The sequence below is a fragment of the Gadus macrocephalus genome, chromosome 5, assembly GCF_031168955.1.
Source record: "Gadus macrocephalus chromosome 5, ASM3116895v1".
NCBI lineage: Eukaryota > Metazoa > Chordata > Actinopteri > Gadiformes > Gadidae > Gadus > Gadus macrocephalus.
The window spans coordinates 11,140,937-11,167,946 of NC_082386.1; the positions used below are offsets into that span (position 1 = coordinate 11,140,937).

At 50.7% G+C, this 27,010-nt stretch overlaps 1 protein-coding gene across 3 annotated transcripts in view; it reads right to left on the reverse strand.

The window, feature by feature from the left end:
- Positions 1–5,174: 5,174 nt before the first annotated feature.
- LOC132457869 (signal-induced proliferation-associated 1-like protein 1) overlaps positions 5,175–27,010 on the reverse strand; it is a 41,977-nt gene continuing 20,141 nt past the window's right edge. Inside the window, exons 5-22 of one of the 3 annotated variants that reach the window (XR_009525782.1) lie at positions 26,581–26,755; positions 24,940–25,043; positions 24,456–24,613; positions 19,638–20,217; positions 17,581–17,855; positions 16,471–16,728; positions 15,684–15,854; positions 15,050–15,216; positions 14,431–14,513; positions 13,550–13,998; positions 12,441–12,626; positions 11,722–11,884; positions 10,557–10,776; positions 9,494–9,643; positions 8,676–8,793; positions 8,012–8,090; positions 5,316–7,596; positions 5,175–5,260 (exon numbers count right to left, since the gene is read on the reverse strand). Coding sequence is in view for 2 of the 3 variants with exons in the window: in XM_060052234.1 (XP_059908217.1) it covers positions 7,453–7,596; positions 8,012–8,090; positions 8,676–8,793; positions 9,494–9,643; positions 10,557–10,776; positions 11,722–11,884; positions 12,441–12,626; positions 13,550–13,998; positions 14,431–14,513; positions 15,050–15,216; positions 15,684–15,854; positions 16,471–16,728; positions 17,581–17,855; positions 19,638–20,217; positions 24,456–24,613; positions 24,940–25,043; positions 26,581–26,755 (3,480 nt within the window). In the remaining variant the exon portion in view is untranslated. Of the gene's footprint in view, positions 7,597–8,011; positions 8,091–8,675; positions 8,794–9,493; positions 9,644–10,556; positions 10,777–11,721; positions 11,885–12,440; positions 12,627–13,549; positions 13,999–14,430; positions 14,514–15,049; positions 15,217–15,683; positions 15,855–16,470; positions 16,729–17,580; positions 17,856–19,637; positions 20,218–24,455; positions 24,614–24,939; positions 25,044–26,580; positions 26,756–27,010 lie in introns of all 3 variants that reach the window. The other 2 variants (XM_060052234.1, XM_060052235.1) reach the window with 2 other exon arrangements.

A 27,010-nucleotide genomic window follows, 5' to 3' on the forward strand; every position in this document is an offset into this window, starting at 1 on the left:
TGCTATTGCCACCAGGAGTGTGCGGCGCAACGCCTGGCGTCTATTGGGGCGACACGTCAGCGCTCGCTGGCGCACGCCAGACAACGCATTAAGGGCACGTCCTGTGTTCCGCATCCGCCACAGCAGCGCCATGAGCTCGGTGTTTGAGTGTGGGACTGTGGAAGACACACACACACACAGAGAGGTAAGAGGAGAGAGAGAGGGACGTGCATCTGTGTCAAGTCGACAGCAAAGTGCACCTCGCGTGACGGTGGAAGTTATTCTCACACATAAGGGGGGGGGGGCGTTCTGGAGTTACGTTGGAGAACAACTTCCTCCCATCGTAAGACGAACGCAAATCTGAGTCCCTGCTAGATGCAGAGCATTAGAAGCAGAGCGAGTGAGAGAGAGAGAGAGAGAGAGAGAGAGTGAGTGAGTGGGGGAGAGAGAGAGAGGGAGTGGGGGGAGAGAGAGGGAGGGAGCTGGAGAGTGAAACAGGCATGAATGCGGGCTAGGACATCAAGAGAGCAGGAGACACACGTAAACACCTCTGCAACGAATCCCGTTCATACGCAAGCCAAGATCTTACAAACAAGTCAAAAGCACCTCTAGTCAGAAGTCCACCCCACCACCACCACCAGCATTGAACGCTCCAACTAACAAGGCATCGATGCCCGGACACGCGACCCAGTTCTGCCCCCCCCCCCCCCCGGACAGAACCACCTCACCCCTGCGAGGAGAACGGTGCCCGGAACGCAGCATGCGAGTCCGTCTAGCCCCTGGCTACCAACGATACAGCCGAATCCCCTCCACGCCACGGATCCATCACACATTAGTTTCTGCAGCGGCCGGGCCAGCAGCGTGCACGACAACATCTGCCAATGCCTCACAGATGTTGCCCCACCATAAATGAAGCATCCATTACCTTAGTAACAAAACGACGCCTCGTCCACTCGGCTCCCCTGCTTGGCTCCCCTTAGCAACAAGCGGCAGGCAGGGTTCATGGTGTAATTGGCAGGAGGGGAGGGGCGGGGGGGGGGGGGGAGAGCGAGAAACAGCAGAAGAAGAAGAAGAAGAAGAAGAAGGAGAAGGAGAAGGAGAAGGAGAAGAAGAAGAAGAAGAAGAAGAAGAAGAAAAGAAGGAGAAGGAGAAGGAGAAGAAGGAGAAGAAGAAGAAGAAGAAGGGATCAAGAAGATGACAGTGGTTGGAGGCAGTGGAGCAGCGAGAGAGAGGGGGGAAGAGGGAGAGAGAGGGCGGGGGGGGGGGAGAAAGGAGGGTGTTAGGGAAGGGGGGAGAAAATACACAGAAGTGGGGAGAGAAAGAGGAGAGAGAGAGAGAGAGAGAGAGAAGGAGGGGGGTGGGGGAGAGAGCAGCTGGTTGCTGCAGTATTCCTCGTCTTGCCTCCTCTTCCTCCAGTGCTGCCTTGCCCGGGCTGAGGCAGAGGGGGACCGGCAGCTCTGTGCCTCAGAGAGGAGAGAGGATTGAGGGGAGAGAGGAGAGAAGAGAGCGGTCAGCCCAGGAGATCCTCACATGTGCGCTCCTCTCTCATCCTCCCGCTCTGCCACTGTGTGTGTGTGTCCGTGTGTGTGTGAGAGCCAGGCTCACTCGGGGAGAGAGAGAGAGGGAGAGAGGCAGTGCGAAAGAGAGACAGGGAAGGAAGGGAGGGAGGGCTGTGTGTGTGTGCTTGTTTCTGTGTGTGTGTGTGTGTGTGTGTGTGTGTGTGTGTGAGAGATAGAGACGGAGGGAGGGGAAGGCAGCGACACTTGGTAAAAAAAAAAAGGGGAGGGATGAAGGAATTACACAGAAGATAAAGAGAAAAATAAATAAAGAGCGAGAGTGAGTGAGGGAGAGAGATAGAGAGGGATAGAGATAGAAAGAGGGAGGGAGACAGAGAGAGAGAGAGAGAGACTACTGGATGCACAGGGAAGAGGAAATTAGGACAGCAAGATAGATGCAGACTGCAGCAGCGCCCACTGATGCTGAAAATAAGAAACATTTCATTGAGCGAGGTATCAAAATCCTATCTCACAGCACATCGTATGATCATTCACGCAGACATGCGGGCCACACTAGATAGTCTGGGAAAGAAGGAAGAGCATTCGAAATCATATATATTCAACCGTACACCAGCATATGCCTGCGTGTAGATGTTCCTTCATTTACCAGAAGCCTCCTCATTCATGTCGTGGTCTCTGTTAAAAATTAATAACGCCAGCCATGTGCTTTCCTTTCATTGGCCTCCAAATGAGGCGTCAAACTTTAAAACGGGATACAAAAATCATCCAAGCGTTCATTGGAACACTCCAAACAAATAAAGCTTATTTTTTTTCTGCAATAAATGAGATTGTGAAAGCCTCTCCCCCCCAAGGATTACAGTCCAGAAATACATTGCACGTGGCCAATTTGGGAAGGCATGCATGTAGAATGAACACGGGCACACACACGTAGACACACACAGATACACGCACAATATGGTTGTGTATATTTTCACAGAACCAGTTACTAAGATATCAGAGAATATCTCGCTTCCTGCTTCGTCTGTTGTCAAGTGAAAGTCTGAGTGTGTAAAAATGTGTACATCAGAAAAAAGCCCACTTCCGTCCAGCACCATGGACAGCGTAAGTCTGTTGGACCGGCCCCATATCCAGACGATTGTGGACGTGCGTCTTATGCAGAGCCGTGATTCTCCACAACCATAGTTAATCAGTACAAGTCCTCGCAGGGCTACTATACGAAAGACTATAGGCCTGCAAGACGTTCTGTGTTTGTTTAACCATCGTGTACACCTATGGTCCTAAGAAAATCAGTTTAGAACCTATCAAGGCCTACTGCCGCATTCCAATACCAACTAAGGACCCACAGTGGTGCAAGGGGCAACACTTTTATGTGCGAGGATGGAAAATGGAGAGCCATTTTTTAATTGTGCACTCCTTGCACCATTCTCTCGTTTTAAGCAATGCACAATTTAAAAAAACGGTGAGCCTGTGGTGCCTGTGCTCATTGCCTGTGCTCATTGCACCGTTATTAAGGCCTATCTTGTGCACTCATTGTATATGTTTATGGTCTATCCTATTATACTATTATGATCACAATATCCTTTTTGTGATAGGCCTTGCAGTGAGAAAGATTGAGAAAGATTCCCCCGCTTCACCGGAGCTCTGTTACAGCCTCCTCCACCGATTCACGGCAGAATACGTTATCCGTGGTGATACAGTGGTGGTGGTCGCCCATCCCCATCCCCGCCACCCCCACCCCCACCCCCAGCTACATAACAGTGGACACGTGCGCAAACAATCTACACCCCCACCATCATCATCATCACCACCACCAACGCTATGTTGACTTGCAATCAGCCTCACGTAGGTAGCGCCGTCACGGGCTCCAGCCTCGAGACCCGCGTGTGATTAACGAGGTGGCGGGCTGACAGGGGCAGACAGGGTGGGATCATTGTGGTCGTCTAATCTGCTCTAAAATGGAGTGGAGTCGGGACGGAGCAGGGTGAAGGGAGGGAGGCGTCTTTTTAATCTCCGTTAATGCTAAATTATTGAGCAGCGTTTTCCGAAGTGTGTGTAGCGACCCAGCCAACGTTGGGGGGTTGTTTACTGAACACGCATGCGCGCACTCATGCGCTCGGCTCGAATCAATCTGTGAGAGAAATCAAACTGCTATTTAAAATAGAAGAAAAGCCAATTTACTTACGTTTGAAATACAGCCTCGATGCAGGGTTCAATGATTCTTGCTGTTAACCAGGGCCGGCTCTGGCCATTAGGCCTACCCCCCCCCCCAGGGGGGTAGGCCTAATGTCGTTTTAAACGTTAACAGGGATGACCCCAATAAGCGTCCAACGTAGTGCAACAGAAACGTTGGGCCGGCAACCCGAGGCAGACGGTACTGGTGCCGTCTGCCTCGCGGTTGCCGGCCCAACGTTTCATCACACCATCACACTCATTCTACAGCAGGGGTGGCCAAAGTAAACTAAAGCCTGCGGGCCACATGCGGCCCGCCCCATTGTTTAATCCGTCCCGTCAGGCGTATTACATTAAAAAAACCCTAAGCCATTATTATTTTTTTGCATTTTTATGCTTTATGACAGAGTGAGATAGACAGGAAGAGAGATGGAGGACATACAGAAATGGACCACTGGCAGGATTTGTACCTGGCTCGCTGCGGTAAGCAAACCTTTCTCTGAAGGGGCGTTTTTGAGGAGCCAGCAAGTCTTTCATATCCAGAAAACGAAAGCAAATTTGAAACATACGTTTATGACACAGAACAGTTACTCGGCGTGTAGAACTTATTGACGAATGAGTGGCCCGCAGGTCAGCTTAAAAAAATTATGTGGCCCTAAAACCAAAAAGTTTGCCCACCCAGTTCTACCCTAAATAAATTATGTTGACAAAAACATTAGACATGCAAATGGTTTGAAGACAATTTTTTTTCAATTTCTTTAAATTAAAATAACTTCTCAAACAAACACTATTTTGAAAAAAATTGTAATCAAAAGCACTGTTAAAGCCACACCACAAGACCACTTTTCGACTATTTCTCATTCAAATATGTCCTGTTGGCAGGGACAGGAATTTAGATGAGGCTGAAGATGAAGAAGTAATATTTTACCATGAATAAGTGCAGGTTTGACACAATTATTAAGAATGTCTGACAGTAGACACTAATCACAAGAATTGTGTTTTACTTCAACATGTATTGAAAAAGGGCTATGTTCAATAGAGTGAGGGGTGGGCTGAGAGAGAGGCAAGTCAAGGGGGATCATCTTCATGGCCTGTGCGTTAGCTGGTCCTGCGGTGAGCCAACACTTGATGACTATGAAATCCTATGGTATTTCAGGCATATTATAAGATCAAATCAATCAGGCTAATGAGCTTCTATCCAGGCCAAAATATTAAAGGTTTTGTAGGTTCAGATTTAAAATTTGGTGGCAGATTGCAATCTATTGAATGATTTTATCCTCACCAGTAAATTAACTCATTAAGCTGGAACTCCCAGCACTGCTGCGGCCATTGTTTTCAACATCTCCCCCTCTCCGACAGACTCCTGTAGGCCAAACCACCTCATAATGGATGGGCCTAATACATATTAGTATTCATTCAATCAATAATCTTAAATTCTTGGTTCCCATAAAAATGTTCACCCAAAAGTGCTTATCCGCATGCAGTGTAGCAAGAGAGACAAGACAGACGTTATAATTCAACAAAATATCTTTAATAGATATAAACTGTATTTTTTTTTTTTACACATCACAGCTCAAAGTAAACAGAATCACATGCTGCCACGCACACACACACACACACACACACACACACACACACACACACACACACACACACACACACACACACACACACACACACACACACACACACACACACACACACACACACACACACACACAGTGAATGAAGGGACAGGCCCCCTCTCTGTGTTGTGGAGGGACTCAGGCAAGCCGTATATGTTCATACATTTTTATATTTATCTTTTGTGTAATTATTTTTGCACTTGAGTCCGGCTCATGCTCTTGGTCTCACCTCCTGCCTTACTCCTCGCTCGCCCTTCCTGTCATCGCCACTATATCATCTACGTAATAAAATGAGAAATGCATTAAAAATAATCTTTAAAAAAAGTATGAAGGTGCAAATTTCAGATGACTGCCAGAGGTTCCTCTGGTATATGTACACGTCTTTACAACACACGCTTAGAAAAGGAGAACGCTGCAGCCATCCGTCCTCCTAGCTCTCTTCACGTCTTAACGGATCATGGGTCAGGGACACAGGCAGAATTTGTATAGGCTACAGACCACTGGATATCTTAACATTTTAAAATCTTTAAAGTTTAACATCACATCACAGTACCGATTGAATCAATAGAGCATCAGATGTCGTTGGGCTTTGTAGCATGCTATGGACATTATAGAGGTTCAGCAAAGTGTTGCATTTACATATAGCCAACACTAGGGGGCGATGCCTGGTCACTGCAGCAGTCAAGGCGAGGGCATTAAACAGTTGCATATCGAAGGTTCCGAGAAACATAAATCATTAAAAATAATAAATTAAATTACTTATTTTTTATGTTAATCTTATTTTTTTTTTCTGGTATGGTATCTACATTGTTAATCCGAGGAGAACTCAATACGAATGGCATTCGTATCTGCATGATTGTTGCTCATCCCATTTGTCATCTTCACACTAATCAGCAGGGGGTAGCTGTGCCTGAACTTCCATTTGAAAATAGCAATCCACATTAATTCCACGACAAATCTCGCTTGGTTTTCAGGTTCATGCACGTCATTCTCTTGGTTCCTTGTATATCTGTGTTCTTACGATACTCTTTCGATTAGCTCAATGAAAATAACCTATAACTCCGTACACAGATATTATAATAGACACATCCTTTTTATTTCTACAGGCAGGCCCTTGCAGTGGATCGTATGCGTACATACATAGACTATCTTATTATCAATCTTATTAACCAGGAAGCAGTCTGTCTTTCTATGAGCGCTATAAAAAATAAAAATGAAAAATAAATCATCACGCCATATTGGATGGTGACAATCATCTTCTATCTGTGTCGTATGCATCGGTTAAAAAAATAAAACTGGCATCAAAGTAAACCGCATCTACACAGTGGTTAACGCTACACTGCACACACTGCACCTACTCACCTAATCTCTCTTTAAAGCATCACTTTCTATCACGAGCGTCCCGGACACCGCTTCACAGTCACAAACCGGAGACAGCAACTTGTCTCGCCTGGGCTCAATGTCAAGCCGGGCAATTCATCACCGGGAATTTTGTTTACTTGGAATTGCAATTGATGGGGGACATAAATCACAGACATCACGCCCAGCGCTCTAAATCCCCAGGGTGCGTTTGAGCATCTTTCTCTCTTCCTTGCATGTCTCTCTCTCTCTCTCACTTACTATATCTCTCTTTCTCTCTTACTCTCTCTCTCTCTCTCTGACATGCAGGGGGAGCACTTTCAAATCTGTGATTACGAGACACAGACACACACAGACACACACACACAAAAAGGGGGCAGGCCATACACATGACATCAGGCACCTGCACGAGACCGTGCCGCTTCCCGGGCCGTCTCGCGGCCTCGCTCTGCACCTCCAGCTCCTTCCCTTCGGTCCTCAAACCCCCAAAAACCAAGTGCTGATTGTACTCACAACGAGACTCACGGACGAACGGCCAATACAAAGCACGACTGCACACGGTGGTTCTGAGGGTCTCCTGCGGCCTCCCGCTCCTTCCACAGAGCAGGCGCCGGGCAGCGGGGGGGGGGGGCCGTCTGACAGCGCCCGTTCAAAGTGTTAACACGCAGCCTGTGATGTGCCGATCCGGCCCCTGGGGGGGCCCGCGGTGATCACAGCCCCCAGAGAAGGGGTGGTGGTTTTGTGCATCAGGTGGAGACGGGGGACAGGGTGTCGGTGGGGAGGTGGGGGGGGGGGCGGCCGGGTCAGTTCATGTCGATGGTGTTGAAGACCCACTCGGTGAACTTCTTGAGCTTGGCCGAGGCGTTGTACGACTCCTCCTGAAGCCGCTGGTTGTCCTCCCGCAGGCCCTGGACCTGGGCCTGGAGCGACGCCTTTGCGTCTATCTCCTGGGGAAGGGGGGGGGGGGAGGACATCAGGGTGTCACGCACGCACGCACGCACACACACACACACACACACACACACACACACACACACACACACACACACACACACACACACACACACACACACACACACACACACACACACACACACACACACACACACACACACACACACACACACACACACACACACACGAAAGAAAGAGGAAACAGTCGGTGAACGTTGTGGGGACATGAGCTGGGCTATGTGACTAAGATAAGGTCAAGGAGAAGCCTTTGGATGTGTTTGCCTGTTGGTCCTCGTCATGACCATATGTCAGTTAATGTTTGTGTTTGACAGTTTCTCTTCTAAGGATTAATAAAGGGAATTAAATCAAAACAAATAGGAAGATCTTCGAACCGGCACCCGTTCTCACCTTCTTCAGGTCGTCCTGTAGCAGCTTCACCAGGGACTCCAGCTGGCTCACCTTACCCATCAGACAGGCTGGGCTCTCACTGGGAGGAGGAAGAGGAGGAGGAGGAGGAAGAGGAGGAGGACGACGACGACGACAAAGAGAAGGGGGAGGGGGAGGACGACGACGACGACGACGACGACGACGACAAAGAGAAGGGGGAGGAGGAGGAGGAGGAGGAAGAGGAGGACGACGACGACGACGACGAAAAAGAGAAGGGGGAGGAGGGGCAGGAGGAGAAGCGGGAGGAAGAGGAACAGGAGGAAGAGGAGGAAGAGAAGGATGAAGAGGAGGAGAAGGGGGAGGAGGATGAGGAGGGAGTGGAGGGGGGAGAGGAAGAGGAGGGAGTGGAGGGGGGAGAGGAAGAGGAGGAGAAGGAGGAGGAGGGGGGAAGGGAAGTAGGAGAAGGTGGAGTAGGAGGAGCATGAGGAGGAGGCGGAGGAGGAGGAAGAGGAGGAGGAGGAAAAGGAAAGGGAAGAAAAGGAGGAGAACGGGGAGGAAGATGAGGAAAAGGGGGAGGAAGAGGAGGAGAAGGAGTAGGAGGAGGAGAAGGAGAACACGGTCAGCTTGCATGTCATCAAATTAATGGCGGGGTCAGGACCTGGGGCAGGGGGCTGCGTCGTCTCACCTGGGCGAGGGCTGCCTCGATGAGGCTACTTGCGGTTCGGCCTGTTGGGGGACGGTGGTCTCTGTGCTCTCGGCTCTGGAACTCTCCTCCTGGGCGGCCAGCACCACCAGCCTCTGCTCTGAAGGCACACAGGCCCGGTTCAATGTGTTAATTAAGAGCAGAAAAGTAGCGTTAAATTAGATTATCACTGCTAATTACTGCCCTCTAGTGGTGATTCCTTGCAACTGATTGCATTGGGGAAAATCGTTTATATATAAAAAAAATAAATAATAATGTACATGTTATCTGGTGTATGTCCCATCCGTTATTAAAGGAAGGTTACCATCCCTTGCAGTGGACTATGTTGGGGCTAGACATGGATTGATCGCGCAGGTTGTCAGAAAAAAAGACGTCTGACTATATGGAGCTCTCAATAAATATGCAGGCCGCACTGAAACATTGCGTCTAAGATCCACTGAAGGGCCGTTTGAAGGGCCCGGAGAAAAAAAGATAAAAGTAAAAATATCTTTTGAGAGTCTCTCGTCAGGAGGAAAGGGATGAGGCGCTACACTTGTATGAATACATATTAGTTACATCAGCATTTAGTAAAACTGCCTCGTCTGTTCAATTCCACGTTTCTAAACTTTTTTTAGAAAGAGAAATCCTCTGATAAACCGTTGGTCTTGCCCGTCTCCTTCCTCTCCCCAGAACCTGGTTTTGCTGAATATGAGCACTTCTTTCCTCTCCACCTTGAGGGGGGGAGCCCAGCGAGGTCAGGCCCCCTGGTGGCTGACGGAGCTCAGAACGAAGGGAAGAGGGCAGAGCCGTGCCTCGTTTACCTTCAAAGGCCTTGGCAGCGTCCACCAGATGGGCCCAGTCCAGAGGGGCGTCGGCCCCGGCTCCAGGAAGTGGCATCAGCACAGCATCCTGTAGCTGCTGGCTCTTGATGTCCTGGTCCAGGGACAAGCTCTCTGGGCCAGACAGGTCTCCTGGGTGACACAGGGAAACACAAATATTTAAATATGCACCGTGAGAGCACAGTTTTAGGGAAAGCGTCTTCCAACATCACAAGCTCATGCATTACACCTCCTACAGCGAAGTAGTAGAAGATAAACACACGTTTAAAAACAATTCTGCAGGAGCGACAAGTGAGGCAATACATATAAAAGAGTGAAGTCTGCACACGGTCTATTGCTCCCACGGTTTATCTATTGGATCCAATACAACGAGCAAATTTTACTTTTTCATATGCATACATTTGCAGTGGAACTTTAACCCCTAAGCCTGCCAGTGCGGACGCCATGGTCTCCCAGTGGAGACGGACAGGACCACCACGGCCGGCGCAGCTTGTGTCGTCGACTGTGTTGGAGCTTTGCAGAACCAATTCTACACTCACATTTAAATCGGAGACACAAGCATTGCGTTGGTCCATAACGTCTAGAGTCGCTACTATGCTGACTAATGTTAAGCGCATTTAAGCGCGTGACAGCTTTGCACTCACAAGTCTTATTAATCATCTAGCCGGTGTACTCTGTGTCAAGATTCTACCATTGTAAAAACATTCAGTGCTTTTAAATGTCAGAACTGCAATAGTGGTGTTCATTTATTCCCCGACTGCGATGCAAGCGTACGACTCATAAATATGACTCAGTGCCAAAGCCCTGAGTTAAACCGCCTCCCTACATCAACATCATACAACTACTCACAATACCCCGCGTGGACTAGTCATCTCGCACGGAGAAACATCAAAAATATAGCGCAAGCTTTTGTACAGGGAACATTTCCAGCGGCGGGCTGCATTTTTTAAAAACTCTAACCCAATGGAGAGGCTGCCTCGGGATTTCTGAGGTGTAATTATCCCAGAGTTTCTCCGGGTGTGTGTGCTGAGCCCAGCCTCCTCACCCAGGGACTTGTGGGAGGCCCGGCGGCTGGCCGTGTTGCGGGCGGTGGGCGAGCGCGGCACGGTGGAGCAGGTGAAGAGCAGGTCCCCGGAGGCCCCGTCCCGCGGGGCGGCGGCGGCGGCGGCGGCGGTGGAGTGGTCCCGCTGGCCGCTGTAGATGCTCTCGTCCGACAGCGTCCTCTGGAGGGGCCGGCGGCAGGGCGGCGGCCCGGGGAACAGCGTCTTGTGAGGGACAAAAAGAGGAGAACATGAGAATACATTTGCTCATATCAAATACATCTAAAATCCCTTTTTTTTCTAACAAAATTGTGCACGTATATGAAGATTTTACGTATATGAGTATTATTTTTTTTCAATGTAACTAAAAGTCTTTCAATGTAACGAACGGGCCAGAAAACAGGTGAGAAAACAGAAGAAAGCAACATGGAGGATTGTGGACACTGTTCATGTTGTTCTTGTCTACGTGCGGGAGGCAGGAAACCACATCGCACGTCATAGAGTTTGCGCTGGAAAAGGGTAGAAAATTAGCGTGTCCGGGTGGTCTTGTTTCCATCACTGCCGATCGGAGAGTAGAATGTAAAGCCTGTGATTACTGCACTGCAGAGTCATTTGTCCCGGGAATGAACGCAGACTGGAACCTTTCCCACTTCAGACAAAGCCAGATATTTGGGGATGTTTTGTCCAGTGGGAAAGTGGCTTTACCCGCACATTTAGTACTTCAAAGGCTGCTATGTTTCCACACACAGCAAAAGATTAAGCATTACAAACACAGACTAGCTATGATGATGGCAACAATAACCAACAATCACAAACAGAAAACATAGTCAATAGGCCTAGCTTGCTGTTTCCCAATCAACTATGTGCAGAGTCAAACGAAAACAAAGAGAGGGGATAAGAACTGCTGAGATTGTGTCTAAATCAGGGATGGGCAACTTTCATGATAAAGAGGCCCACAGATAATATTATCTGTGGGCCGCACTGAGTGAGGATCTGCAAAATCATATGCAAAATCCATAGTGAACCATGAAATATGCTGTCTTTGTTTGAATGGCTTCCTCGTCATAGGTATACTGTTAATAACGTTGTTATCTTATTATCTACTGTGTCCAAAACAAAGAACATCATGGGGGGTTAGGGTTAGCGAGGGGGGGTGCTATTGCTCAATACCTTCTCATCCAGGGTGCTGGGTGGGGGGCTGTCCAGGGTGATGAGCTTCTTCAGGTCCTCCTCCAGGCTGGACTTGGGGGCTTGGCGCAGGGGGGACTGGGCCCCGCGCAGGTTGGCCCGGAGCTGGGGCTGACCGCCCAGCAGGCCGTCGCTCTGGTGACGTCTGATGGGGGGGGGGGGCAGAGACGGGGAACAATGGTCAGAACTATGAGGACAATTATTTAATTCATTAAATAATTTCCAAAAATCTGAGTTGTACTACACATGTACATCTCTTATGTAAAATACCCAATTTATAGTTCCCAATTATAATTTAAAGAATGCTTAAATGCAAATTACAATTATTATTACAGCTAATGTAATGGAAGCAAACCACATATTTTACTGATTAACTTGAATGCAGGCTGAATAGATTGTTCATCTAAATTAGGTTTTATGGGACAAAATCCAAGGTTAAAACGTAATTCAACAGAAAGCAAGATGGACGCCGCAAGGTAATTCCCAGCTCGGCCACCGGGAGGCAGTGGTGCCAAGAGATGTGAGCGGCTAATTACATTCTGTGCACATGTCACGTTACACCAAGCCACACAAACCAGCTCCCTTAACAGTGGGATCGTTTCTGTATTGAATAGGCAGAATACTCAGCACAGTTTGATACACCCTTCCAAGTAGTCACAGGTGTCAATCAAGAACATCTGTACTCCTTCTGAAGTGCTTACTTGCGGGTGTTGCCAAAGTCCACAGAGTTTACGGTCCCGCCCGGTTTCTTCCAGCCAATCAGGTACTTGGAAGTGGCTCCCTGGCGGGGGTAGAAGCTCTTGGGCCCTGGGGAGAGGTTGGTAGGGGAGGTGGGAACAGCACTGGGCTCCTCTGGGGATGAGCCAGGGCTGCCTGAGCTCAGAGTGCTAGGGATACAGAGACAGAGAGAGAGAGAGAGAGAGAGCGGGAGAGAGAGAGAGAGAGAGAGAGAGAGAGAGAGAGAGAGAGAGGCCGAGACACAGGCCGAGAGGAAAAGACAGATAGAAAGAGACGGAGAGAAAGAGAAAGAGAGAGCGAAAGAGGAATGTTTTTAGAAAATTGAAAACTCAAAAGGCAGTTTTTTTGCAGGATTGTTATACTTTATGGAGTTTGGAGCTGAACTCTTCATAAACAACATGTTTTCATGGCCCTTTCAGTTACGCAAGCACCGAGACAAAAACGTAAGAGTTAACTTTTACTATCGAAAAAAATACATACAAAGTTTAAAATTAAAAAAAAGGCACGGTTTGTCCTTGGGCTTTCAATATTTATTGACTTGAAAAGACAAAAAACATAAAATAAGTTTTTTTGAAGGTTTGACTTGAAAAGGCTAGCTTCCAAACAGCCGTGCGTGTCTATGTGCGCGTGCGTGCGCGTGTGTGTGTCTGTGATGAAACAAAGCTGCCAGTGTACAGGTCTGGTGGCGCAGGAGTTATTTCTGGCTGAGTGAAGAGGAAGAGGAAGGCTTTGGATGGTTCAAAGGAGGTGGGATTTAGCGGGGGACAGGGGGGAAAGGGGGGGGGGGGTACGCCCTGCTGCTGAGCCTTCAAAATTCAGCATTCCTAGCTACCACAAGCACCCCCCCGCTGAGAGACAGACAGCCACACACACACACACACAAGGAATTTGGCATCTGGCTGACTGCGAGGTACACACACTGCATCACTGTCAGCTTAATAAAACATGGATGATTCCGTAGCAGCTTCAAATGTAAAACGTATCAGAAACAGTGGTGGGGGTTTGGGGTGAGGGGGGAGGCGTGGGTAGGGGGTGGGGTTGACAGAGAGGGTGAGGGGGGGTGGGGCCACACCTGGTGCGGGAGGCGGCGTCACTGAAGGTACTGGAGCCCTGGTCCACGGGCAGGGCCAGGGAGCAGGGTGTCTTCCCCGGGCCCTCATTGGGCCCCATGAGGGCCAGGGTGTCGGGCTTTGGAGGGGAGGCCCCTGCCGCCCCGGGCCCCAGGTTCTGCCAGGCCACGCTGTGGTCGTTGGCCCTGAAGGCTCCGGCGGCGGCGGCGGCGTTGACGGTGGCGACCGCGGTGCCGGAGGACGCGGTGCTGCTGTGGGTGGCGGTGAAGGAGGCGGCGTCGATGCCGCTGTCGGCCGACACCCCCTGCAGGTAGCCGTCCAGCTCCAGCTCGTTGCGCACGGCGGCGCGCGAGCCCACCTCGTACCACTTGTCCTCGCTGTGCAGAGAGCTGGAGCCGTTGCTGGACAGCGTGTTGCTGCTGGAGTGGCTGGACGAGTACGGGCCCTCCGCCTTCCACACACACACACACACACACACACACACACACACACACACACACACACACACACACACACACACACACACACACACACACACACACACACACACACACACACACACACACACAGAGCTTGTTCAACATAGCGTCCGATGCACAGTGCATTTCCTCCACAAAGTCCTGAGCCAAAGCCCTTCGGAGGGCACAGGGACGTCCCCACGGAGGGACGTGATGGGACTAGAATCTCTCTCCCTCCAAACATTGTCGTAAAACAAAAAAAAAAACATAAAAGGTCAGGTGTCTTTATGGAGGAGCGCGTGGGACAACATTGTCCACAGTTATTATGAAAGATTAGCCACGGGGGAGCGGGCTAATGGAGGTCCCCCCTCTCTCCGACACGCTGGCGGGGGCTCAGCCGGGACCACCTGTTCTCCGCGCCTCACCTTGTTGTTCTTGTTGGGAGACATGTGGCCGCTCTGCTCCTGCTGCTGCAGCCGTGGGATGGCCGCCTTGCAGGCCACCGTGTCTGGGGTAGCACACACACACACACAAGGGGGGGACAAGGGTCACATTCCCTTCTGGTTCCACACCCGGCTCATCCAGGTGTCCTTGAGCAAGGCAGCGAACCCTGACTGCTCCCGGTAAGCCAGGTGTTTGGCTTTTGTCGCCGTTAACAGCTGTGATTGTATGAATGGGTCGTCGAATGTGTATGTGTTAATATGAGTGTGTGAATGGGTTCATAAGTGTGGGAATGGGTGAATGCGTCAGCCGGAATGAATGAGTGAATGAATGTGTTGGATGCGGATGGGTGAATTTGATAACGTGTGCAAAAAATTTAATGTATTGGATGTGTGTGTGTGTGTGTGAATGGGTTAATGTGCGAATGAGTAAGTGGCTTTGATGCGTGCGTCTGAATAGGTGTATTTTTGCATGTGTGTGTATGGTTGCATTTGTGTGAATGGGTGAATGCGAGGCTTAAAGAGCCAAAGTGGTTATAAAAAGGCTTTTCTAAACTAAACTCATGAGTGAAAGTCAAAGTGGAGCAGAGATGTTCCTCCTTACCCATCCCGCTCTTATCCTGGCTGGTCCGGCCACCCGTTTCCCCCTCGCCGGGCCTGGGCCAAGCGGAGACCACCCCAGCACTGGGTCCCGGCTTGAGGAGGTGGACCCCCTCCCCCATGACCGGCCTCTCTGCAGACCCCGGGGAGCGACCGTTGTTGTGGTTGAACCTGGAGGAGAGGTGGAGGGTTGAGGAAAGTCCTTCTGGTGTAAAGCGCTGAGAAACTCTTTTATGTAATGTGGGATTTAGCTACGGTGGAATACTCTCTATTTAGTCTCTTGAACTACTTCATACTTAAAGCAATATTGGGTTTTAGGAAGTGACTAAGTAAGTATTCATCGATCAACGAGGGGAAACTCAAGTTGTGTAGCATAGTAACCCACAAAGTACCCGTGATAAATATTAATATTCAGAATATTATAAACGATAGGTTTAATGGGAGCCAAGCACTCTTCCTACTCGTGTCCTACTATGTACAGTGTTTCTATACATCGGTTGTTGTTTAGATGCTTGTTCAGACATGACCAGCAATGACGAGCTGTAACTTGCTCGGGGGGGGTGGGGGGGAGGGAGGGGGGGTGGGGGGGTGTTAGGGTTAGGGTTAGGGGGGGGTTCTGGAATGCGAGGTGACCCTACCCTTCAGGCATAGACTTCTGCCTCCAGTGGACGGAGCTGCTGCTGCTGCTGCTGCTGTCCGTGTAGGGCTGGGCGGGGGCGTTAGCGTTAGCGTTGGGCTGGGCAGAGCGGCCCATGGCGATGGAGCAGGCCAGGGCATAGTTGTCGTTGCCTGGGGAGTACCTGTGGGCACTGGTGGCGGGGGGGGGGGGGAGGGGGGGGGAGACCGTGTCAAGAAGATCCAAGATGACTCCATTTTGGATCATTTTAACTTGATTTAAAAGGAGTTAATAACAAGCATAAGTTTAGCAGACGCTTTGATCTGAACCGACTTAAAGTGGAGTTAGATACAGGTCACTATGGGAGGGGCAGGGCAGGAGTTAGGCTTTTATCCCTCGAGGACAGGTTGGGGATATTGGGTATCGAACCCCGGACCTTTTGGCTGAGAGTCGAACACTGTGGGGGGGGGGGGGGGGGGGGGGGGGCAGGGGGGGTTGTCTCAGGCCACATTGGTTTGTCAAGTCCCCAACAAATGTAACCAGACAAACGACAACGTTCTCTTCGTTGTATTTTGATATTCACATAACTAAAATACAAGAAGTGAATCCCTGTCGCTTGTGCTTCTTTCCTCTAACCCCTGACCCCTTCTGATCTTACATCTTCCCTTACCTCCCCTCCTCCACCACATCCTCTCCCCCACCCTGACCCCCCGACCCCCCCACCCTGACCCCCGACCCCTGACCCAAAAAACGTAACAAGAGGCAGTGGAGACCTGTTGACTCGCCCGCTTGGGGTGCGCTTGTTTTACCTCTTGGGGTGGACCGGCCGGCTGTCGCTGGACGCGCTTCGGGGCAAGACCCCCGCAGAGCGGCCCTCCGACTCGGGGGGCGGGGCCTTGATCAGCGTGCCCCCCATGCTCCCGGTGCGGGCCTGCGGGCTGGAAGACGTGCGCGGCCACTTGGTGTTGTTGTTGTTGGTGCGGAAGGGGAACTTGAACTCGTAGGGCATGCCCTCCTTGTGGTTCTTGTAGTCCACCAGGGGCATGTGGTACAGCTCCGAGCAGCCTCTGCAGTCCGGGGGGGGGGGGGGGGGGGGAGAGACAGGCTGGTTATGCTGGGTGCCCTCGCTCATGCTTGTTGTGGGTTAACTCAAGGCATCAGAAGTCCATTGGCGGATAATAACATGAATCCACGCGCATCCGTCAAGGGTCGATCAATAACGCCTCTGTGCGGAGAGAGCTGGTAGTTCCTCAAGATAGTTATTAATTAATCCTTTACCTGGAGAGGGTGCAAGATCAAATGATCCACGCATTTCCCTCAGAGTCAATCGATAACACTTTGTGCTGATCATGAGCAGAGCAATTTCTTTTTACATGCATTATTTCTCTCAACAAGTGTGTGGGTGGGCAGAGTTTAATCAGGCGAACAAATGTTGCGCGATGAAACAGAAAATACTATGAAAGTGCTGCATTGACTCGATCAGGAAGTTATTGGCACTTTATGTACGCACTTATTATATGTTGTACGCCCTGGCACTTAATGCAAGAACTTATTGTTTGTTGTACGTTCTGGCACTTAATGTACACACCTATTGTTTGTCGTACAACCTTGCACTTCACAATACGGTAGCACCTAGCATTGTGCAGCGTCTTATCCTAGCTATCTTTGTTGTTCACATACGGGGAATGGGTTAACCTAGTGATTGTTAGTACTTGGCACTTGGCACCATGAACATCCTAACTGTACCGACAGCCATATATTGCCGTTTCGCTTTCTTCTGAACAATGTACATATTGTAAGTCGCTTTGGATAAAAAACGTCTCCTAGATGCCCTAAAAGTCCCTGAAATGTCAATGTAAATCTCCGACAGGGCTCGCCGTGTACGCCCGCGCCGCGGCCCGCCCCGCTGTGCCACCCACCTGCGCGGCGTGGAGTCCTCGTGGGGGGGGATGATGACCACCTTGACGGTGACGGAGGTGCGCAGCAGGTCGATCATCTGCTCGTGGGACAGCGAGGCCACCGCCACCTTGCAGATCTCCACCAGGCGGCTGCCGGGCCGCAGCCCCGCCTGCCAGGCGTAGCCGTAGAGCTCCACCTCCGCCACGATGCCCTCGAAGTTGACGTGGAAGCCCAGCTGGCCCAGGGCGTTGCGGCGCAGCGTCATCTCCGTGGTCTGGCTGCCCTTGGTCAGGAGCTGGAGGGCCGGGGGGTGAGGGGTCAAGGGTGAGGGGAGGGGGGGAGGGAGAAGAGGGTGGGAAGGAGGGGGGTGGAGGTGGGGAGTTTAGGGACGAAGATCAGAAGGGGTCAGGGGTTAGATTGAAGAAGCAGAACCACAAGGTTTCACTTTTGGTATTTTAGCTCAATGGATTTCAAAATACAATGAGGAAAAAGTTGTCGTTTGTCTGCATCTGAACCCTCACGGAAGTGGATTACGCCCCCCCTAAGTCCCGTCCTCTCTCTCACCAACAACGCAGATATGGAGCACACCGTTTCAGGAATCCCATCTTGAGAGGAGAATGCATGGGAACGAGGTGAGGTGTTGTGTTAATCACACAAGGCTTCGCTTCATTTGGATACATAATTCGTTTTCTCCAGCCATCTTACAATACAATATTTTACATGAATGTATTAATGCTACATTCCGCCAGTTAACCACATTCCAGTACAACAAGTCAGAAAACCTGGATGCTTTTTATTAGTAGCAATACCAGTTTAAGCCAGCGATAATTCATCACACATAGCATAATATCTTTCGCATGCCAACACCGTAAGATGTCCGTAGATAGAAGTCGGACGGTACTGAGTGTACGACTGATTTAATGACATAAATGAGACAGAATTGCTAATAAACAGAAAATAACTACATTTTCACTACTGATGATGTGCGGAGCTGACACCTTGCAGGCTGAGGTCGGGTCGTTAGGTTTTCCCAACCTTCCAATTCGGAAATCTATCACACAGGGGGCGTTCCTGTTGATATTTATGACCGGGAACTCTGCAATTCAGACTTCCCCGTTTGAATGGAATGCGACATAACACCCTATTACTGTACCCTAGTACTGTCACCACTAGACCAAGAGATTATACTTCCAAATTCACCGGAGCATAACTCTGCAGTTCACTTGAAACTTGCTGCAGGCAAAAGCAGTTTTCCCCTCCACCTGCTCCGCCCCCATCAGCGCAGATGTAGCCTCGTCACACGGCCGCAACACCTTCCCGCCCGCACACACCACACTCTGAAAAACCCTCTCATTTGACGAGCAGCTCCTGGTAATTAACTCCAGTGGCTCCCCTCCCCGACAGCTCCTTTGAAGCGTGCAAGAGGCTGACTGAGAGGTGTCGCTCAGACCCCCTCCAGGAAGGACGAGGCCCAATATCAGGCCGCAGAAGGAGGCTCACGTTTAAGGAGACTACGATGAATAAAAGCCACACAGCCGGAAACCATACCCAGTCCTGCGACAGCCGGCCCTCGGAGTGAGAGATCCCACGTGTTGCCCTTGTGGAGCTCGCAAATCGCACATGTTGCAATGTCAGGACGATGTTCAAACTACCTCCCCATAAAGTGTCCCGCCAGCTGCATCCCATTGCAACCCGGCGTAATGATATCATGTCGCCAAATTACCATTTATTACGGGCCACTTGGTGTTTAATCACAGACCTGCAGCGCAAACAGCTGGGGCACTGAGGTGAGTGTAATTAGAGACCCGGTCGTCGCCATGTTAACGTCCCCAACATGGCTCACAAACGGCAGCCCTCGTTTACGGTTGACACAGCCTTCAGTTGCTCTAAAGTTAAAGTAACTCGAAAAGTTTAAAAAAGATGAACTGTAATCATAGGCTTGTTATAAGTTTGTTATGATGCACTTGTCGTTGGTCTAGCTTGGATGGACTCATGGTGTGCTATGAGTGATTGCTGATGACGCGGTGGAACGCTTTTGTGCGTTCCAACGTGTGCGTGCGCATAATCCCGCACTCACCTCCAGCCGCTTGACCACCTCGCCAAAGTCCTCGGTGTTGTTGTTGATGGAGCGCAGCGACACGCTCTCGCCGCGCTCGTAGTAGATCTTCATGGAGGCGGGGCTCCCCGACGACCAGCCGATCACGTCGCGCGTGGCGCAGTTGAACACCACCGCCTTGGCGTCCTGGTCCAGCAGGATAATGAACTCGTTGGACACGGCCAGCAGGCACTCCCGCTCGGCGCCCGCCACCTGGTCCTCGGCGTGCACCTGCCAGGTCACCGCCCCCAGGCTGCGGAGCTCCGCCCCGCTGTAAGGCCGCACCCGCTCCCGCCGCTTGTGCGCCAGCGAGATGAAGGGGAACTTCCCGGTGGGCTCCACGGGCGTGCTGGTCACGTGACGCTCCGCCAGGTCCCGCAGGTACTCCTGCCGCGTGCGCGTCGCCATGGCGCCGAACTTGTCCGACTTGTGCGCGGCGTTCTCGGCGTTGATCACCTTGGCCAGGAGGAAGTCCCTGAAGACGGTGGACTTGGGGAAGGTGACGCCCTGGGGGATGGGCGGGCCGAAGGAAGGCACGTCCTGGGAGCGAGCGACGGCCACGCTGGGGGGAAAAGAGAGGCAACCAAACGGTGAAGCATAGGTGCACGAAGAGCACATTAACCGCAGGGCCGGTCGTAAATGTTAAATGGACTGCATGTGGCCATGTGGCCACTCAACGCGCTTCACAATTATTGCCTAACATTCACCCTTTCACGCACACTTTCACACACCAACGGGGGAATGTCAACAATGCAAGACAGCCAGCTCGTCTGGAGCAGCTAGGCTAAAGGACACTTCGACACTAAGCTTGGAGGAGCCGGGGATCAAACTAGCAAATTTCGCCAGCCAACCTGAGCCGTACGCCCCCATGTCGTCAACCGCACTTTGACATCTACATTCAGGAGTTCCCCAAACACATCCTGCACTCCTTTGTTTCTGCAACAAAAGGTGAGGTCGCTCCCGACAGCAGTGAATGGACTTGTAAAACAACACTAGGAGATCGTTGCAGGGTTTGCCCTTGGGTTATTTTTACCCTATTCACTTGTTGTGCTTCCGCTAGGACTAACACATCTCACAACACCGCCCTTACTCAGACTCCAGCGCAATAGTGAAGTCAGTGAGGAGTCATAACCTGGATCCCCTATCAACAAACTAAACAAGCAAGGTGACGTTATGTTGTCAATTCCGTACACCAATGAACTTTGACGTACAGACATTTATAGATGTTTTGGGACCAAATACTCTTGGAATCCACTCAACAGGGTTACATGGCGGCGAGTGGCAGAGTGCAGGCCTGAGGAGACCATGGGAGCACGCAAGGACAAGACCAGTGGCGAAGTGACACGTGTGACAAGCCTGCGTCCAACGCGTTTAGCGCAGACATCCTACGCCGCGGGAGAGCGGCGATGTTGCTTAGCGCTTTCCACACTAGCCCGCGCGTGACTGCACAGGGCATACATGGACACATATACACGCATTTCCAATTGCAACTGACAAGCGGGGGTCCCAGTGAAGCCAAACACACACACACACACACACACACACACACACACACACACACACACACACACACACACACACACACACACACACACACACACACACACACACACACACACACACACACACACACACACACACACACACACATCCCCACTGTCACATCACGCTACAGAGGAGCGCCATCCCGGGATCTATGATAACAACAACGTTGCATTGACATTACATTTATTTAGCTAGCGCTTACATCCAAAGCAACCCTACAATAAGTGCGTTCAACCATGAAGGTACGGCCCGGAAATCGCAAGAATCACGCGAGTGCGAACCAGCGAAGCCACAATAGCCTGCTTTTTCTCTTTCTAAGCAAAGCCTCTTGTTACGCAATCTGTCCGGCCGGCCCCCGTGTGACTCCTGGTTGTAACACGTTGGATTAGCACCCGGCGGACTGAGGGCCCTTTGGTCTCGTTAGATCCCCTGTCAAGCACCCTGGGACCTCGAGTTCAGTCGGATCCTGACGACGCCAAACTGCAAACTGGAGGACTACGCTACACGAAGAACGTCAGGTCTAAAATTAAAATGTGTCAGCGCTGGAGGATAGTGCTGCTGCTGCGCAGGAACAGAGGAGGAGTTCGCCAGGCTGGCACGGTGCAGTGGGGGAGCGAGCTCCGGGCTCCAAACGTCACGCGTGTTTGGAGAAGACCCCGGCAAACATTCATCTGTTTGTGTGTCAAACAGCCTTCAAAGCAGGCGTGCGCGTGGCTGTGTGTGCGTGTGTGTGCCTGTTTGTGTGTGTGTGCCTGTTTGTGTGTATGTGCATGTGAGTACACATGTGCAATTGCTTGTGTACACATCAGTCTGAACCACAGAAAAGAAAAAAAGCTGGTATCAAGGACAAAAGTCCACAGTTTCCGAATATCCCAAGGTACTGTGCGCTGCAAAGCATCACTCACACACACACACACACACACACACACACACACACACACACACACACACACACACACACACACACACACACACACACACACACACACACACACACACACACACACACACACACACACACACACACTAGAATAATACTGCTGTTAGCAAAAATACAGCTACATTACTATATTTAGATAAAAGTGACTTTGCTACAACACCAAGTACAAAAACACAGCAGTTGGTACCTGGATATATATTCCTGTCCCAGCCTACCCTCCAGATATTCCCTACCTTGGTCAGAATTATCAATGAAAAACGAAAGTGATCCGTTTTTTCCTGTAGAACTGAGACCTGGTGACTTCGAGTCAGACCACCAAAGAGCTCAGCTGAGTCCAGCTGGAGGTCAGAGAGCAACGGCGTTCCAGGGGCGGGTCACCAGACTCAAGACTCCTGCATCCTAAGCTTCATCCAGGGCCGGAGAACCAGGAGAACCAGGAGAACCGGAACAGGGAGCCTTTTCTCTTCTTCCTCCTTGTTCATAATAGGTTCTCAATCACAGGACGCCTTAAAAAAGAAATCCTGAACCAAGTCGCGTTCCAATCCGAAAAGAAAGATCCGCAGAATTCCAAAGCGACGACAGCCAGAAGAAAAAGCTAAACAAAAACAAGCTGCAACTTCCAGGTTTGGGAGGTGGGGGTGGGTGGGAGGGTTGAGGGGGTGGGGTCTGGAGAGCAGGGTGGGGGGTAGGGAGGTCGGGGTGTGACCCAAAAACAATTTGATGATTTATCAAGTGCACCGAGAGGCGGTAAGTAGCTGCGCTCCCTTCCTAACCCCCGCGTCGGTCTGATCTCGATGCGGGCTGCTGGGGCTCTAAGAGGCTTTGCTGATCCACCCTCCTCCTACCCAGGCATCACCACCCTCATCGCCGCTGCGCTCACATGTCCGGCTGAAGACAGCCCCCCTCTGATGTGTGCGGTGCTAACTCCTTCTGACCAGGCTGCCTCGCGCTGCCCCAAGGCACAGTGGCAGGCAGGGGAGGGGAGGGAGGGAGGGAGGGAGGGGGTGGGGGTGGTGTATTATAAGAATCTGCAAAGAGTGAGCTTTTGTGAGAGAACTGCATGTGCATGCAGGGGGTGGGGGTGGTTGGGGGGGATAGGGGAATGAAGTGAAGGCAAAGGGTGCCTGCGTGCGTGTACGTTAAAGTGACTGCAAGATAGACTTAGGGGGAGGGAAAGAGAGAGAAGATGGAGAGGGAGACAGAGGGACAACAAAAGCATGTATAGAGTATGTGCACGTGGCGCACGTGAGGAGGCTGGGGAAGGAGGAGCGGAGGGTACCACATCAAAGTGGCTGCACCGTGGTAATGTTTGCGCGTGCGTGTTTGTGTGTGTGTGTGTTTGAGCGGTTGATGCCATTGTGGCCCCTGAGCGCCCAGGGCTGAGGCCGGCTCCATCCAGCCACCAACAGCCAGGCTCAGCCCCGCCGAGACAGGGGCTCCAGGGTCAATCTCTCCCCGTTAACCATAATCAAACAAATGCATACAAACGCACAGAGAGAGACACACACACACACACACACACACACACACACACACACACACACACACACACACACACACACACACACACACACACACACACACACACACACACACACACACACACACACACACGTCTGAGTGCAGGCAGGAAGACAGGGCCGCGGTCACGCAGCAGGCTTTTAAGTGACGCTGGGAGCTGTGCTGGGCAGTCAGTGCTTCTGTCTTAATGCTAGTGAGCATGAGATTGGGACCGCAGGTAGCTCGCTGCAAGTAAAGTAAAGGCTGCTTTAAAAGGCTTGACTCCACACACTGAGTCAAGATGGTGACATGCTGCTGGTGGAGTACTGGTTGAACCTGCCGCTACGGTAATGGATAGGTTTGGCTGACGATGACTATTTTCATTGAAAGGAAGTAATTAAATTCTTGACCCCACTTAAGTCCTTCATATTCCTGGCTGGTTGTTGAGGAACATTTCAAAATCGGGGCATTGCATCATCTGTGACCTTTATAGACTATAAATAGGATAATAAAACAAACAACAACCCTTTTTACCCCTATTTCTTTTCAAATCCTTAATTTTGTCATTAACATATTTATTTTTGATAAACTCTTCTTGAAAAACTATGATGACCTCACCTTTGAACGTTTCAAACTAATACCTGGACGAACCTTTAAAAGGTGAACGTGTGTTGAATTCAGCATTAGTATACAGTTGCTTACATTCTTCACCCTCACCACTAGAGGCTCAACCCAACGCACTGCACCTTTAAGCTGCATTTCTCCAACCCCTACAGCAGAACACCCTGTGAGCATGCGCCAACACACAGACTCACCTGTAGCACGTGCTGTCGGAGCAGGGGTTGTGCACGCGCACGATAATGAAGACATGCTGGAAGTGGGAGCGGATCGCCTTGGGGGTGAAGGGGTGTGAGCCGGGCTCCTGGAACACCAGCGTCACGATGTCGTTGCCGATGTGACGCTTCCTCAGCAGCTGATATCAGGGAGGGGGAGGGGGAGGGGTTGTTAAAATAACTACAACGTACAACGAATGAACTACAATGGATGGTTCGCGTTTGCCATGATACAGCATATTAGTTTTTGCTGTTATGGATATTCGAGGAAAACAATACTGCTTATAGCTGAGCAAAAAACCCTCCTCTCATAGCGAAGACATTCCTTAACTTTGGGTAAATGTTGCTCATTTTATCTTCGAAAAATCCTTTCCCAAACAGTTTATAGTATTTACATTCTAGAATGAGCACCCTTAAAGTTGAGAACGGGGCGAGCTTTTCCCATAGTCTCTGGGGCGGGACGTACCTGCTGTTTGTTGTTGGGCGTGTAGGGCAGCAGCGTGGACACGTGGAACATGATCTCGTAGTCCTTGTAGGCCGTGTACAGGGAGTGCGTGCCGGTGGAGTCCGCTGCAGGGGGAGACATGTCATAGAGACCATGTTAGGAACTGGACTCCATGTTAGGAGCTGGAGCCCATATTAGGAGCTGGAGACCATGTTAGGAACTGGACTCCATGTTAGGAGCTGGAGCCCATATTAGGAGCTGGAGACCATGTTAGGAGCTGGAGACCATGTTAGGAACTGGACTCCATGTTAGGAGCTGGAGCCCATATTAGGAGCTGGAGACCATGTTAGGAGCTGGAGCCCATATTAGGAGCTGGAGCCCATGTTAGGAACTGGAGCCCAGTGTCTCTACCCAAGCACAGACAAACAGAGTCTGCGGCTGAAACATAGGATAGCCAGCCTGAATAATTCCTTTCAATCATCAATATACAACAACAACAATTAATCATATGGTCATGGACTTGACCTTGAGCGACTCAAAGCCTAATCTTGTGTGTGAATGGCAGGCCCTTCAGCATCTATAATGATGCTGCTGGTGAGCTGATGTCCGCCCTGCATGAGAGACAACGTGAGGGGCTTTCCTCTGGGTGAATAGGGGTGGCCCTGCAGCCCAAAATAGCTCCAAGTAATTACAGCCATGATTGGGATGAGCTGCCGTTTCATCCTACCCTCATTAGGACCATTGAGGGGCGAGTTAGGCAGACTGTCAGTCATATATTAATACAAAAAAGAGAGAGAGAGAGAGAGAGATCAAAGAATTAAATGAGATGATGCAAGCATATATGACAAGAGGGGGAGGGGGGGGGGGGGGAGAGAGAGAGAGAGAGAGAGAGAGAGAGAGAGAGAGAGAGAGAGAGAGAGAGAGAGAGAGAGAGAGAGAGAGAGAGAGAGAGAGAGAGAGAGAGAGAGAGAGAGAGAGAGAGAGAGAGGAGAGAGAGAGAGAGAGAGAGAGAGAGAGAGGAGACAGAGGAAGAAAGAGCGTGAATGAGGTCAGGTGAAAGGAAATATTTAACAGAAAACCAGATAAGAAGGACAAAGGATGCAGTCCCAAGAGGCAACCATAAAAAAGGGGGAGAGAGTTTTAAAGTGAAAGCTAATCTTGTGAATGTGTTGACAGAGCCAATGCTGACACCTGAATGACCTCTGCTTTACAAGCGCAGATCCGGTTAGCCTCCGGGGAACACCAGCATCAAAATGCATTATGGGTTTAAAGGAGTGGGGGGGGGGGGGGGGGGGGGCGGGGAGTGGTAGGACAATCAGGATAGGAGGGTGCAAGGTGTGTGTGTGTATATGAGGTCTGTGTGTTAGTACGTGTGTGTGTTTATGATTATACTTTCTTCTTTGAGGATCCTTCTCATTATTCATCAGAGATTGGTAACGTTTGGGTATTAGATGAGGGACTTGTCTAGGTACAACATTCAAAACGATAATACACAATAACACAGCATACTGTACAGACACGGGATGCTGTTTGCTCATGGGCAGTGGCTGGCTGGGGGGATAGGACCAACCCAACGTAAAAGAGTCTGTCAAGTGGCACCCATTCTAATGAGCACCCCCCCACCCAGACCCCCACCCCGGGAGAGTGCGTGGGAGACGTTACTTTTGGTGTCGAGCTGGGCGCGGTACTTGAGGAAGCCCTTGAGGCGGACTTTGTCCCCCAGCAGCTGGAGGAACTCCTCCAGGGCGGGGCCGGCGTTCTCGTTGTTGTACATCTCCTCCTCCGTGCTCTGGCCGGCCCGGCAGTACATCACCCCCACCTTCACCTGGAAGCTCAGCTGGAGATGCACGCAGAGCAAGAAAAAAAAACACACACACACACACACACACACACACACACACACACACACACACAGAAACACACACACACACACACACAGACAGAGAAACAAACACACAGCAAAACACACAAACAAACACACAGAAGTATGTAGACACACACACACACACACCCACACACACACACACACACACAAAAGAGTGAGTCACTTTATACACAGAGTCAAGATGTTATACATTCACACCTTCACAGA